The sequence below is a fragment of the Centroberyx gerrardi genome, chromosome 1 (assembly GCF_048128805.1).
Source record: "Centroberyx gerrardi isolate f3 chromosome 1, fCenGer3.hap1.cur.20231027, whole genome shotgun sequence".
Classification (NCBI taxonomy): Eukaryota; Metazoa; Chordata; class Actinopteri; order Beryciformes; family Berycidae; genus Centroberyx; species Centroberyx gerrardi.
This window is the reverse complement of record NC_135997.1, coordinates 31589238-31603568: the sequence shown is the minus strand read 5'-3', so window position 1 is coordinate 31603568 and position 14331 is coordinate 31589238. Positions and strand designations below refer to the sequence as shown.

The 14331-nt window shown below is 44.0% G+C and overlaps 2 protein-coding genes across 2 annotated transcripts in view; both read left to right on the top strand.

The window, feature by feature from the left end:
- Positions 1-14331, top strand: part of efl1 (elongation factor like GTPase 1) — a 348687-nt gene that overhangs the window by 187622 nt on the left and 146734 nt on the right. The gene's annotated exons all lie outside the window — the stretch shown is intronic.
- The window catches only part of adamtsl3 (ADAMTS-like 3), a 157186-nt gene that overhangs the window by 89837 nt on the left and 53018 nt on the right, over positions 1-14331 (top strand). The window contains exons 6-10 of the mRNA XM_078284275.1: positions 656-782; positions 7353-7427; positions 10543-10700; positions 13201-13312; positions 13410-13548. Of these exons, the coding sequence (XP_078140401.1) occupies positions 656-782; positions 7353-7427; positions 10543-10700; positions 13201-13312; positions 13410-13548 (611 nt within the window). The remainder of the gene's footprint in view (positions 1-655; positions 783-7352; positions 7428-10542; positions 10701-13200; positions 13313-13409; positions 13549-14331) is intronic.

Below are 14331 nucleotides of genomic sequence, written 5' to 3'. Positions count from 1 at the left end.
ATGCAGGGATGTAGTGGAGCGGTGGAAACCCACCTAAACTCAGTTGACCCACCTTTTTATTTTTCAGAATAGAGTTTACTTATGGAATAGAGTACATATACATATACATATATATTGTGATATTCATTCATTTTCTCTACCGAACCTGTGACCTTCTTGCTGTGAGGCGGCAGTGACCTTAAACTTCTACCCTAAGGTCTCTCATGCGGGATCATCATTACACACGCGCTTCACGGCCAAGCTTTGTTCAAACCCACAGAACTTTATTTTAAATTCTAGTCAAGATCCTAAGGTTTCCAAAGATACCAAATATGTCATGCTGAATTACAGGGCAATGTGTATAAAATGATGCACAACACATCTAGAGTATTTCCATTTGATGTAATGGTGCAGCCATAAAAACATGGCATCTTTGGTTTGAATATCTCACTCAGTATAAGCAGCTATAGCTTCAATGAAGTGTTGGAACAAGCAGATACAGAATAAATATGTAACATTGTATGTCACATTAACTTTGAACCTCAATTGTATCAATGCAACATATGATCCAACCCTAACTTGAACATATGTGCAGTGTCTTTCTGTCTCTTCACCCCTTGGCCGGCCCCCACATCTCTCTCTCTGTCTGAGTGTGTACTGTGCGTTGTGTGTGCAGGAGGTGGGCTGCGACCGGCAGCTGGGCAGCGGTGCCAGGGAGGATAACTGCGGCGTCTGCGGTGGCGACGGCTCCACATGCCGGCTGGTGCGAGGACAGGCCCTGCCCCACCTCTCCCCAGAAGAACGTAGGTATACGAGCGGCGATATACGCCTCCTACCTCTGTCTCGGGCTGCCAGAAATATCCCCGCTCGCTTCTAAGTGTCATATTTCCCGAGCTAATCTTTTAACACTTAGCGCGGTGGGGTTTAAATCTGAAATACGCACTCCCACCCCAAATCTCCCTAAGTCCGTCATCTTCCGGCCCTCCATGAATAGCTCATCCCGTGAGCTTTCCCGAGCCTTTTTAGAGAATACGCCCTCCGCTCAGGCCTAATCTCTCTCCGCTGGCTGCGGACAAAGAGTTTCATAACTGGAGAGAAAACATGTACTGTACGCGCGCCCGGCCCGTCTCCCATTCAGCCTCTACAGGAGGTAAATAACAAAGCTGGATGTGTCTCCGCTGGCCTGGTGCTGTCACCTGCCTTGGCTGCATGTCAGGCCTCGCTGAGTTGGCCACAGGCGCTCAGGCTCTGTCTCAGCTTTGGCCCGGCCCTCTGTTATTGCCTCCAGCATTTATTTATCAAGGCTGGACTATTAACATGCCATCTGGCCACAGCCACCTACCCACTAGCAGATGGAGCTGCAACCATTTCCGCATCAATGATTTTTTTTTTCTTATGGGTTTTTCATAAAATTTAACGCCCCGAGATTAAATTCATAACTGCGTTTTGGCCATTGCTAGTCATTTACGTGACAAAAAACTTTTTTTTCTTCTTTGCTACACACAAAATACTAGGCGTAATAGCCAGAGCTCAGCAGAAAATGTGTGGTTTGGGAATCGATTTCATTTCCATGTTACTTTTTGGACGACTGAATTCTGGTTCAGCACTGGTTATTCAGTCTGCGGTGATTAGAGATGGCAAAACGCGGCAGGGGAGATCAATATTTATTGGATGCTGTGGTTATATGTCTGGAATATGAAGGGTTTCATTCCATTCCAGCATTCATTTTGAAACAAGCAAATAAACAAACAAACCAATAAATACATAACTAAAGAGTTAGTTCATGTTCACTGCTCGGCATTTCAAAAATACAGCTGAAATGTTATCTTTTTGCAACCAAAGGTCATGTAAATTCTTTTCATAATAATCCATAGTTTTACATTAAGGCCAGCAATCAACATGTAATGGCAGATGTCAACTTTTGCAATGAAACTCTTACAAATCAAACATACACAGGCAGACTTGTGTCTACATTCTGTCCTCAAACTCCCTCTTTGAAACTCTGCCTCTACCTGGCATGACCAGTCAGTAGATGTAGAGACACCGACAGGATCTCAGGACCCATTTTACAACATTTGAAATGTGAAAATCCAATTTCAACGCGGGAGGAAGTTTGTTTGAACGTTCCCAGGGCTGCTCGGCGTTTTCCTAAGTTTTAAAAAGGTTAATGAAGTAGATATTGGCAGCGAAAATATTTGCATACTCCATTTATTGGCTCTCCAGCTGAGGTATTGTATCAAATTCTTCAAATTAACTTGCTTTGGCATGCCTCGGGGAGTGGAAATGAGCATGGCTGGATCCCCCCCCCCGAAAAGCGCCGGTATTAGAAATCACAGCCAGTAACCATGTAAATATTTCTCTCAGATTTAATATGTGGGGAGAATCTGTCACATTGCACACAGGAACACACACTGGGTGGGTCAGTAGTGTTTTGTTGGACTTTTATGCTTGCCTGAGACATGTAATATCAATGGAATAAAACTAAACTGGCTATATTTAAGATACATACAAACATAAAACATAGATATTACTTCCTAACTCAGACCTATCAGTGTATTCTGGAAAGTCTGGAAATGTATGGAAATGGTTTTGGTCTTGATTGGAAACTGCACAGAAACGTTTAGGAAAGTATGGAAAAATACTGTTTTACTGCGCTGATATACATACGATTTCACATTTTCTGTGGTTTTGGACCCCCGTCGTCTCACATATTCTGATATTGTTCTGAAGAATAATCATCTACACAGTGATGACAGAGTTAGCAGGGGCAAGACGACCATCAGCATAAACCATGCTGAACACCAACAGAAATCCTCACATCAAATGAAAAAAGATATGGGATTGTGAAATTGAATCTGTAGGAACCCTGTGTCTTAAAACATAAAGAATGCTTTAGTTTATCTAAGTGTAACACCTCTAATTGCCCCTTCTCTTGACACGTGAACCGACGCTATTAAAAGATCTTTACTGTTATTGTCTTAACCATCCAAAGCCTAATCTAGCGTGTTACCACATTTCCCGGCACTGCAGCCAGTGTCCCCTAATGGCCAGTACAAGGCTGTCTTTGTAGCGCTCCGGTAATGGGGATGGACTCGGGCCCTACGCAGTGGAAAGAGCCTTTATATTGTTTTTGGAGCGCTCCGGTCCTTCGCATCGGGCCTCGTCTGCGAGTGCCAGTTGCACTTAAGTCATCCCCCCTCGTCCAAGAATCCTCCGTCCCTCCTCCGAAGTCAGAACAAAGTCCTCCGGAGTGGAGACAATGAAGAAATACTGGAACTTTTGTTGCAGCGGGCAGACGTAGGCGTTTTCGCAGCGCCGTGCCTGGACCTTCAAGGAGCCTGTTTGAGCAGATCTAGCGGTAACTCGATCCAAGCCCGCTTACTCTGGCTTTAATAAAAAAAAAAAAAAAAAAAAGAACGGCTCTCCAGTAAGTCACTGAGGGCTGTGATGACATGGTGCTTTCCGCCAGGTCCTTTAGAGGAGCTGGCAGAGGAAAGGGCCACTCGACGATAATCAGATAGCCGGGCTGTTCTCTCTCTCTCTCTCTCTCTCTCTCTCTCTCTCTCTCTCGCTGCAACAGCTCTGGAAGAGACGGGAGGCACGCTGGGATGAAGGCTAAGGGTTTGGGGGGCTTTGAGCGGATCAGCGGCGTAACCGGCTACAGGCCCCGGGTCCCCAGAAGCAGCATTCATGAAGGATTTTACAATTAGATGTTGAACGCGACCCAACTGAACCTGCGAAATGGCAGCGGGTGCCAAAAGTCTATGCACACTTTTCAAGTGTTCTTGTTTTTACGGTCTTGAAGCCCGAAATGAAAATCCATTAAATCCGTATTTTTCAAGGTAATAAAGGTATATATTAAAGGTAAAACCAAGGTGAAAACAGGTGGCAGGGTGGCTCAGTGGGAACAGAGACCGTCCTTCAGCCAGATGGCAGGTTCAAGCCCCAAGTGTGGGCATGCGTCTTCCTGAAGCGTCCTTGAGCAAGACGCTGAACCCCTACCAGCTCCAGGAGGACTGACTCTGACCTTTGACTTGGAGGTGAATGACAGAGTAAAGACACCAAAAGCTAAAACACCTTCTGTAGCCTTTTGTTTTTCCCTTGATTTTGCTGGGACTTTTGAAGGATTCATTCTACTTTGAATTCCTTTTTGGCACTGTGAAGTTTGGCCTGTGATCCCTGTGACCGGCACTCCTTTAATCAGAGACCAGACCTTCAAACCTCTACCACTCTGGTTATCATTAATCCAACCTCAGAGCGCCTAATGAGTGCCTGGCACCGCTGACCAGACGAGCCTTTTTGCCGTCGGACTCTGTCCTTTTTCCTCTCCAGTTTAAATTCTCTTTCTCAGTCTCTCTCTGGCTTCCTCTGTACTCTCTCCTCTGCTTTAGTGTCCCAAAAGAGGAGAGTAGATACAGTTGACGACTCACGGCCATTCAGACTTACCTTGGTGCGTGACCACCAAGTTTATTTACCACCACACACACACACACACACAAACACAGTGCATCACCTTTGTTCCTCCTCATTCATTATTCATGACTGTGCTATTTATCAGTCATTACATTTGGAATATGAATTGGCTACAGTATTCCCTAAAGCCCCAGTTTACTGGTCCAGCAGACTTGTGTAAAATGAGCTCATAACTGTTTATCTGTGTTTCATTTCCCTAATTTATTTTGAAGGTCACTTTTTTTGGAAAATACTCGGTTTCACATTTACTCTGCGTTTTAGAATATCGAAAAAATGCAAATGGCTCAAGCTGAATTTTATTTCATTGCTCCCATAAATTTAGAGACTTGCAGATTTGGTTTCCAAGCGTAATTATGTTAGGGGGCAAAGACCCCTGGCTGGCAGCCAAAGCAGCTTAATTGTTTGAACCCAGCGCCTGTTTGTTGCCAGGAGGAAAAGTAACTTTCTTAAAGTGTGGAAAATAGCATTAACACTCCACTTGTCCATAAAGGTCTCGCCTCGTTACCACACCTCCCCCCTACACCGCAGAGAGAGAAACACTTAGAATGTGAAAAGTCAGGATTTAAACAGGCAGTATTTTTGGAGGCTAAAACAAAACGGCAATCCTTCCACAACAGCAAATACTTTCAATACTTGAGCTGTGTGCTGTTTGGGTGCATGAGCTTAGAGAGTCTCATGATGGACTAGTTTGCGAGGCTCACTGGCGTTTCACAACACACATGTGGATATTATTTAGGTGCAAGGTTGGTCAGCGTGGCTGTGCAGTTGTAAAGCAGGCAGATTTAGGGACGGCAGTGACTGGAGCTGTCTGCAGCGTGGTGGTCTCCTTCATTCAGGGCTCTAAAACCGGCAGGATGTACTGTACTGTGCAGCAGAAATCATTATGTCCTCTCTTTTATATGAGCTGCCTCAACAAGACACACACAAGCTCTGCTCTCTCTGTCTTTCTGTCTCTTTCACATGCATACATTCACAGGGTGGAGAAATTAAGAGATACACTATGTGAAAAAGGACTTTAAAGCTGCAATTTACAATTTTACACATTATCAGTCTGTGTCTATCTGTGTTTTGAAATATCTAAATCCCAACTGTGGAGGCCATTTTACAGGACCAGGAGCACCCTAGGGTCCAAACACTGTTCCCTCATGATGTTCCCATATTCCAAGAAGATAACACCCCCACACACACTGCTGATTTCATGAGCAGCAGGATAAAGTTAAACTCCTTCCATGGCTCCAGTCAGCAGATCTAAACATCACTGAACCTTTACGGGAAGAACTGGAGGCTTTCCCTCTTGAAGAAATCCATAAGCTTTTGACAAATGGTGACATGCAGCAGGTGGCAAAATGCAGCGTCAACCCAAACGAGCACAAAAATTTCACAATATGATATTATGGCATGGTAAAATTCACAAGTTTGTGAAGCTTTTCTGACTACTCCTTATGAGCTACTTGATTTTCATATATTGTCAGGTGTTTGCTGTTTTGTCCCCCCCCCCCCCCCCCCCCCCCCCCCCCCCCGTGCAGTACATGTGTACTCACACAGACACAAAACAAGGTTGAAGGCAGGGGCCTCAGGGGAAATGAATGCCGGAAGCTATATCAAGCCCAGGGATCTGAGGGAGAGTCAGTAGTACAGTATGTTTGGAGTGGAGACTGGAGGGTGGGTGGGTGGGGTGGGTGGGTGGGTGGGGTGGGTGGGTGGGGGGTGGTGCAGAGCTGGGGAAACCCCTCAGAGAACTGGAAGGGGTATCCAGGTGGTTCTACATTAGAGATCAGGTTTTATTGGGAATGGAGACCTTAGTGTACTGCAATGGACCTGAATTGAACATGGTGGGGTGATGTGGATTTGTGTGCACATAAACAAACACACACACACACACACACAGGGCATGACCTCATGCCCTTTGTCTTCTGAAAGGAATCACACCGTTTCATGTCTTGATTGTCTTTGTTTTCTCATTAACTCAGTCAAAACGGGCAGCATGTTGTGTATCACGCTGCCCCTCCCTCTCTTTTAGTAGTTAACTCTCCGAGGCCTACAGTATGCATAATGCATTGCTACCTTAGGCTTTCGGTCCCCAGAGATTCCTCCCGGACTTTTATCTCCCCTCAAAGTGACTTGTTTTTGACAGTTTTTGCTTTTTGCCATCTCATTTCACACAATTCATTGCGCTGACAAGAGACTCAAGGTCAAAATGAACGTCTAGTGGAATCATTACTCACTTGGCGTTTGTTAAATTGTCAGTTATGATAAGACCAAATGATTGTATGAACAACACAAATAGCATTTGCCGGGGAGCATCAATCTGCCAGCTACAGTACATGAATGAGAACAAATCCAAACACGAATGCAACCACTGTGATTTCAGACTTTGATTGGCCATAATTATTTTGAGAGTTCTGGCTCTGCATGAGTTCTTTAGTAATTGGACATTTTTTGTTGGCGTGCAGATGCCTGATGGCTTTGTACGCTTGTCAGGGTCAAGGATTAATGTGTTGCAAACACAGTTATTAGATAGTTTTGAAATAAATCAGTGATTACCTGTTGGATTACTCCATTTGTTTGACAGATAAAAAGGTAATTTGTCTGAATATAGGCACAAACATTTGAAATGGAGGGTAATTTTACTTCATATTCTATTGATTTTGGATTTAAAGCTACACTTGGCAAGATTTGTATGTAAAAATACACCAATCTTATCAGCCTAAGAGAAAAGAAGAGCGTCCCATCCTCTCTAATCGAGATGCTCAAATTCTGCCATTTGGAGCCACCAACATGCTAAGTTGCCTTGTGTAGCTTTAGGTAATTTTAATTAAAGTAATCATTGACTGAATTGGTGTAATATATAGATATAAGTTTAAAATAAACCTTTCCAACCTCGATGCTTCTACCTGCAGCTCTGAAGACGGTGTTAGAGGTGCCGCTTGGGAGCCGCTTCCTCCGAGTCAACGCCAAGGGCCCCGATATGATGGGTGAGTGATGACTACACTTCAACCTGTACTGCGGGGAGGGAGAAACCTATCAGTTCATATGTCCTCTGCTTGCTCTCTCTCTCACACACACACACACACACACACACAGACAAACATTCTCTCCATGCTTTACATTTGCTGTCTATGTTCTCCCCCTATCTCAGTCTGGGATAACAAAGGTGGCACTGGCAGGTGCTGAGTGCAGTGATTTATGAATGCAGTCATCACTATTTCTGATTCTGCATATGTGAGATTCATACACGTGAAACAGAGATATTCACACACACACACACACACACACACACACACACTACACATTCCAAAAACGCTGAACGTGAAAATGTGCATGTGCACGAGGGGCGAGAGAGATAGAGAGCAAGAAAGAGAGATTGATGATATATAATTGTTTTCAAAGCAAATAATCATCACACTATGGTTTGAATGGATAAACTAGTTTGTTGGTTTTGAAAATTTACATTCCGTATTCTGCATTGGCAATATAATGTCTGATAAGCAGTCATGCCAATAAAGTCACTGAATTGAATTAATTGAATTGAGAGAGAAATACTAGAATAGGATCTAGGATATGTTTTGCCAACCAAGCATGAAAGTAAAACTATGGAATACTAATGAACCTAGTGCTAAGCAATAGTGCTTTGATGAGGATATAATCATACAGATTCTTTTAAAATAATTGAGCAATGAGCAGTAGATAAAGTTTTGTTTTGCCTTGAAACCCTTCAGATTTCTGAATGAGAAACGAGTGAAACATTCTAACAGCCTGCAGCTCATTATTACATCCCCAAACCATTTTTGAGTGTTCATTTGTATGATTTAGATTTTCCTATTGTATTGTCAATTGAGAGGAGCGGTTTCTACTGCTACAGCCCGCAACGAACCCAGATAAACCCGGCATATGTCCGCAAGCCTTACCCTGGTAATACACTCAAGTTCCGACAACATAATACCCTGAAGAGCTGCGGGCTTCAGTGGATGTGTGCTTTGTCAGATGTTTCAAAACGGGGGGGGTGGGGAGGTTGGAGTGACCTCAAAATTACTTTAGCAGATCATTCATCAGCTATCAGGAGATCAGTGTGGTGGACGGGGAACACTAGAGAGAGACGCTGAAAGGAGAGAGAGAGAGAGAGAGAGACCACAGTAAAAGACAGGAAAACCAAACACACGTTTACAGCTCGGCTAACCCAACCCCAGGTTCGTGAACTCCTCCGAAACTAAATATTATCAGAAGCCTAATCATATTTTCACCATTGGCAACGCGGACCCTCTTCAAAGGGACTATTTTGATTACGAATGGCTTCTTTTCATGATATGGCAAAGGCTATAGGATTGTTAATTGTTTCAAGTTGTGAAAGCTTGTGGGGGAACGGTTGTAATTGAGGTTGAAAATACATAGAACAGATTTCTCGAACATGGTGTTTTTTTGAAATGCGCTTTCTTTGGTTGTTGTACGGAAAATAATGTTTTGGCAAGCAAATTGGAGACTCTTAATCATGAAAGCGAGAGATGGATCGAGAGAAAAAAATAAGGAGAAATGTGACATGAACAAAGGCTGATCCTTTGCCATTGCACCATCTGAATATGATTATCTCTTGCGTGAAGGATAACTCTATCTGTCCAGCGTTTGTTTTCCCACACGCCGACCCAGTCATCTTGTCACAGGCACTTAAATAAAGACATCAACTGGTGTCATCAGAAATCATGCAGTCGTCAGCCTGCCATATTGTAACTGTTTCAACCTTCTGTTTTATGATCTCATTGCCATCGGATTACCTCACCGCAGTTCGTTCGCCTGCAGAGCAACATCTCGGACATGATAGACAGTGATATAGGGGCACCAAAGGGAAATGTACCTCCACCTTTTCTGTTCACTCTTTACACCTCTGAATTCAGACTCAACTCTGAGGGTCATGAAGTCTAGAAGTTCTCTGACGACTCCTCTATTTTGGGATGTATCAGCTAGGGCAATCAGGAGTGCAGGAGTCTGGTGGACAGCTTTCTTAGGTGGTGCAAGGAGAACCATCTGCAGTTCAGTGTCAGTAAGACCAAGGAGCTGGTAGTGGATCTCCAGCAGGGCAAGTAGCCATGAAACCTGTCACCATCCAGGGAGAGGATGTAGAGGTGGTTCCTAGAAGTTCTTGGGGGTGCAACATCAAACTGGACTGGACTGACAACACAGAGGCGCTTTTCAAGAAAGGACAGCACAGAATGGTTTTCTTCAGGAGGCTCAAGTCTTTCAATGGACTACTCTAAATCTTCTCCTAGTCAGTAGTTGCCAATGCACTTTGTTTGCTGTTCTGTGCTGGGAAGGTAGCATCAAGGCAGGGGAGGCCAGCGGGCTCAACAAACGGGTTAAGATTAGCTCTGTAGTGTGGCTGAACCTGGACACCCTGGAGGTGGTGGACAGAAGAATGAGGTCCAAACTGAACTCAATCTTGGAAAATGCCTTCCAGCCACTATATGATGAGCTGGAACAACTATGGAGCTCTTTCAACCTCTGGTTTATGCCTGCAAGGTGTGCCACAGAGTGCTGCAGGCATTCCTCCAGGGCAACTGCCACCCGGTTTTACAATACCGCCTGCCACAATGGCCCGAGCCTCAGCCAACTAGGAGGGCATCAATGCAAAGAGTACCTGTGCTCAGAACTGTTCTGGACTTTAACTGTAGGCCTACATCTATACTTTTCTGTAGATTTCTGTACATATACCCTACACTCTTTTTCTGCACATTTGCACACTTCTCCCTACTTTTATATGGCCAAATTCAATTCATGTTACTCGCAATTGTGAGTCTGAAATGTCGATAGTTAAGCACACCTGTACACATAACCTTGAACTGGATTGTATACATGTGTCAATTGGAGAACTGCAAACACCCTTGTATCTGTAAACGTTCTTGGTAGCGAGCTGCAGATGCTGCAGATGCTGCCTATCCTCTTGATTTCCCTTGATTTGTTGATTTCTGCTCTTGCAATTAAGTTTCATCTCATCTCGTCTCATCTCACCTCTCTCACCAAGTGATACCTCTTTCCGCATTTGCATATCCTTCACTTCATTCTCACCATGAATGTCTCTCTCTCTGTGTCTCTCTCCCTCAGTCATCGAGGCGGTTTCTCTTCAGGGGAGGAGGGAGGAGATCAGCCTGGGGTCTACAGGCTCCTACGTGATAGGAAACACTTCCCTGGACTTCCAGAGAGGGACGGACAGGCAGACACTGAGGACTCATGGGCCGCTCAGCGCAGATTACATCATCAAGGTGAGACAAAGGAAGGACGACAGGCGCAGATTTATAGCAAAACAGCCTGAGGACTTTTGGCTTCTGATGTACATATTTAATTACATAGAGAACTTAAATAAATCAGACTTTGTTGCACAATATTTAGCAATGCAGTGAAATGTCATGAGGTTGTTGCCTGACAATAATTGCCAGAGGCACTGTAGCTATCATTGCTGGAGATGCCTGCTAAATCTGACAAAAATCAGCCTATGTGTAGCGACTGTATTGTTTCACAGCCCCTTTTATGTTGTAATTACAGCAAAGATGAGCACTCTATAGCAAAACAGGCCCTCTACAAATTCAGACAACTGTCTCGCCAAGATTTTGAAATAAGCATTGTGCAATGTCTTCACCGTCATGACTGCACTAGTCTGATAGGCAGAGTGGAGCAGTGCATGGCAAACACCACTCTAGATGTTGTCTTTCACATGGAACCAATGACATCATGTAGGACCCTGCAGGATTTGGACGGCGGCCTGTTGCACCGAGCGCCGTTACTCAATCTTATCCACATCAGACAAGTTTAGCTCTGAAAACAATAGCGGCTTCTATCTTCTATGCCCTCTCCTAGTTAAGTATTAATGTTGGAATTAGCCGTTTGATTAAGTAGATACTCGAAGGGGGGGAGCGTGGTCCAAATTCTTGATTGCGTACACAGTTTTGTCTGATGTATGGATGAAAAGGATCGGTCTAGTTTGCATTGGCACCGGAGCCCGGTCTCCCAGTATCCGCTCAGCCTGTCCTCCACAGCTTCAGAGTTCTCTAGTGGTGATTACAAGTCACAAGTGGATACACTGGGTGCATTTCAATAAGGCTTTCCCTCTGGGTGCATTTTAAATAAGGCTTGTCTATGCGCAGAGATCAAAAAGCTTAAAAGTGTTGTAAATTAGCCGTCACGTCGCAGCTGCCACCGTGGTAAGGGAGGAACTCATTTGTGGGGTTCTGTAGTAGCCTCGTAACGGCGGGTTTTGCATGTTATGCATGCTGGATCGCAGAATTCTGCAGGTTCAACACTTTGTGCTGTTCTATTGACCATGATGTTTACCTGATCTTTTCATTTGAATTAGATAAATCAGAAACGGAGAGAAAATGCACCTCGTAACCACTGATCTAGTCAACACTTCTCTTCTGTTTCTTTTCTTCTGTCCTCAACTCTGAAGGATGACAATCATAGTCACCCAGGCAGAAGTTGCCTTCGACAAGTTCTTAGACATTGTTTTTCTTTTCTTTATTGTTTCATTCTTTTAATCCTTTCATTCTATTGTTACACACCTACATCTGGATCTGAGCTACAGAATCTTCACTAAATATGACCACATTTGTTGTGATGATTTATTGTGAAGACAATCATGTACGTCTGCGCCATTCTGTCTTAAACCACTCAATGTATTCACTTATCCATTCCCACTATGCAAGCTATTAAGGCTTTTTTTTTTTCCTTCTCTCACATTTGAGCGTTTTTGCCTGATAGCTAATTTATTAGAGTAGGTAAGCCCATGGATATTTTATTTCTCCTAGCTATATTTTCAGGGTAGGAAGTATGAAGCACTCTGTCCTCCAAATCCTATCCAAAGCTTTATGGTTGTGATGAATAATTTACAAGTCAATTACATCATCAAAAGCGAAGGAGGGAATGTACCATCTAAGGCAACTCCTCGCCCTTTGGAGGGAAGAGGTCTACATTTTTCACTTAGTTGTATAGGTATAGTTGGAGGCCTTTGTGCATCTGACCTAGTCTTAAAGTTGGAGTGTTATGTGCAGGATGGAGGGCAGACACTGCAGAGATAATAAAACCCAAGCAACTCGTGTTCTAATAGGAAAAGAGTACACAATAGGCTGGCTGGCCTTGGTCTGGCAGAGACGGCGGATGCTTATTCTAATGCTGCATTCACAGTAGGTAGATGGTAAACTGGTGAACTCTGTCAAGTGTTGCGTACCTGCAAACAGAACTTACTCACAAACCATGTTGAAAAGTTGAGCAAAATGGATGTACATACATACGTTTGTCCACCTGCTTTTCTTGTCTCTGCTTGCATCAAAGGTGAAATAGTGAATAAGCAAAATCTTCCCTCTTCCTAGTCAGTATTTTGGAGTCCAGAAAAAAAGATTCTGGAAGGAAAAGTTTGGCTGTGCTATTCCAATTCTCTTCTTGGCTTCCTATTCATTTACATTGGGGATTATATTTAAAGAGGAAATAAGTATGTTTTCCACTGTCCCATAGCACAAAATGACCATAATATATCAGTGGGGACGGGTTGTTGATCAGTACCAATGACTCAACGATTACTTGGCCAGGTGGTGAAATTTCCACCTTTCAAAACTCACTGTCCACTTTCCTGTACTCTGTTTTGGAACAAAAACTCCCCACCCACTGGAATTTCAAGACACTCCCAATCTCTCCACTCACTCTACTTCACTCTACTCTACTCTACTCTACTCTACTCTACTCTACTCTACTCTACTCCTCCATGTTGTCCAGATGAAGTATGGAGGATCCAGGGACACAGTGGTCCAGTTTCTCTTCTACCAGCCAATCAGGTACCAGTGGAGAGAGACGGACTTCTTCCCCTGCTCTGTCACCTGTGGAGGAGGTGAGGCTCATCTCCCATCAATCATACACACACACATACTGGAAACTGCCCCACAGTTTCCAGTATGTGTGAAACCCTGTCTGGTCTCCTTTCCCAGGCTATCAGCTGAACTCTGCAGAGTGCACCGACATCCGATCCAACCAGACCCTGCCAGAGCACCACTGCAACAGCTACCCCGAAAACACCAAGCCCACACCCAAACTCAAGGAGTGCAACATGGACCCTTGCCCAGAGAGGTACGGATCATTACAGGCTGTCAGGTTGTATTTTAGAGTAGTGTTGTCATGGTAACCGAAATTTAAATAATACCTTGATACGGTTGTGAAAGATTGAATTCAATGTTGAATTTTGTAAACATTCGATACGTTCACCAAATGTGTTGGTGTTGCAAGTTGAAATTCCATTTTGACGTCACCTTTAGAGGGCGTATACGTGCGGATTAGAATACTTTAAAAAAGATGAAGAAGAAGGATTGGAATAGACAGTCGCAGGCTGTTCTCCTGACACTGGACTGCCTCAGTCTGTTCATCACGTCTTGAACTGGATCAGTCCACCTAGACTGGTTGGCAAACTGGTGCCAGGAGCCAAATATGGAACTATATCACAGAGCCAGACCAACCAACATCAAACTAAAATCAAGCACAGTGGCTGTTTTGATATTAGCGTTGGCATCGAAGTCAGAGTTTGGTATTTTGACAACATTATTTTAGAGCTCGACAAATATTTCCATTTCCATTTTAGTCATTTGGCGCTTTTATCCAGAGCGACCTACAGTGAGTGAGCTGCTGTGGGTTCAGTGTCTCGCTGAAGGACATTTGGACAGGAGTCGAACCTGAGAAGTCTCTACTGAACCTCACAATATGCCAGAGCCTAATCGGACCCGACTGGTCCTGATTGGTTCGGGTTAGGGGGTTAGAGTTTGGACCAGGCTCAAAACTGGTTCAGAACTGTTGAAAAATCCGTCATTAGAAGCACTTTGAAGTTCTGGAATCTTAAAATCTGTTACTCGTCAGGCTTTG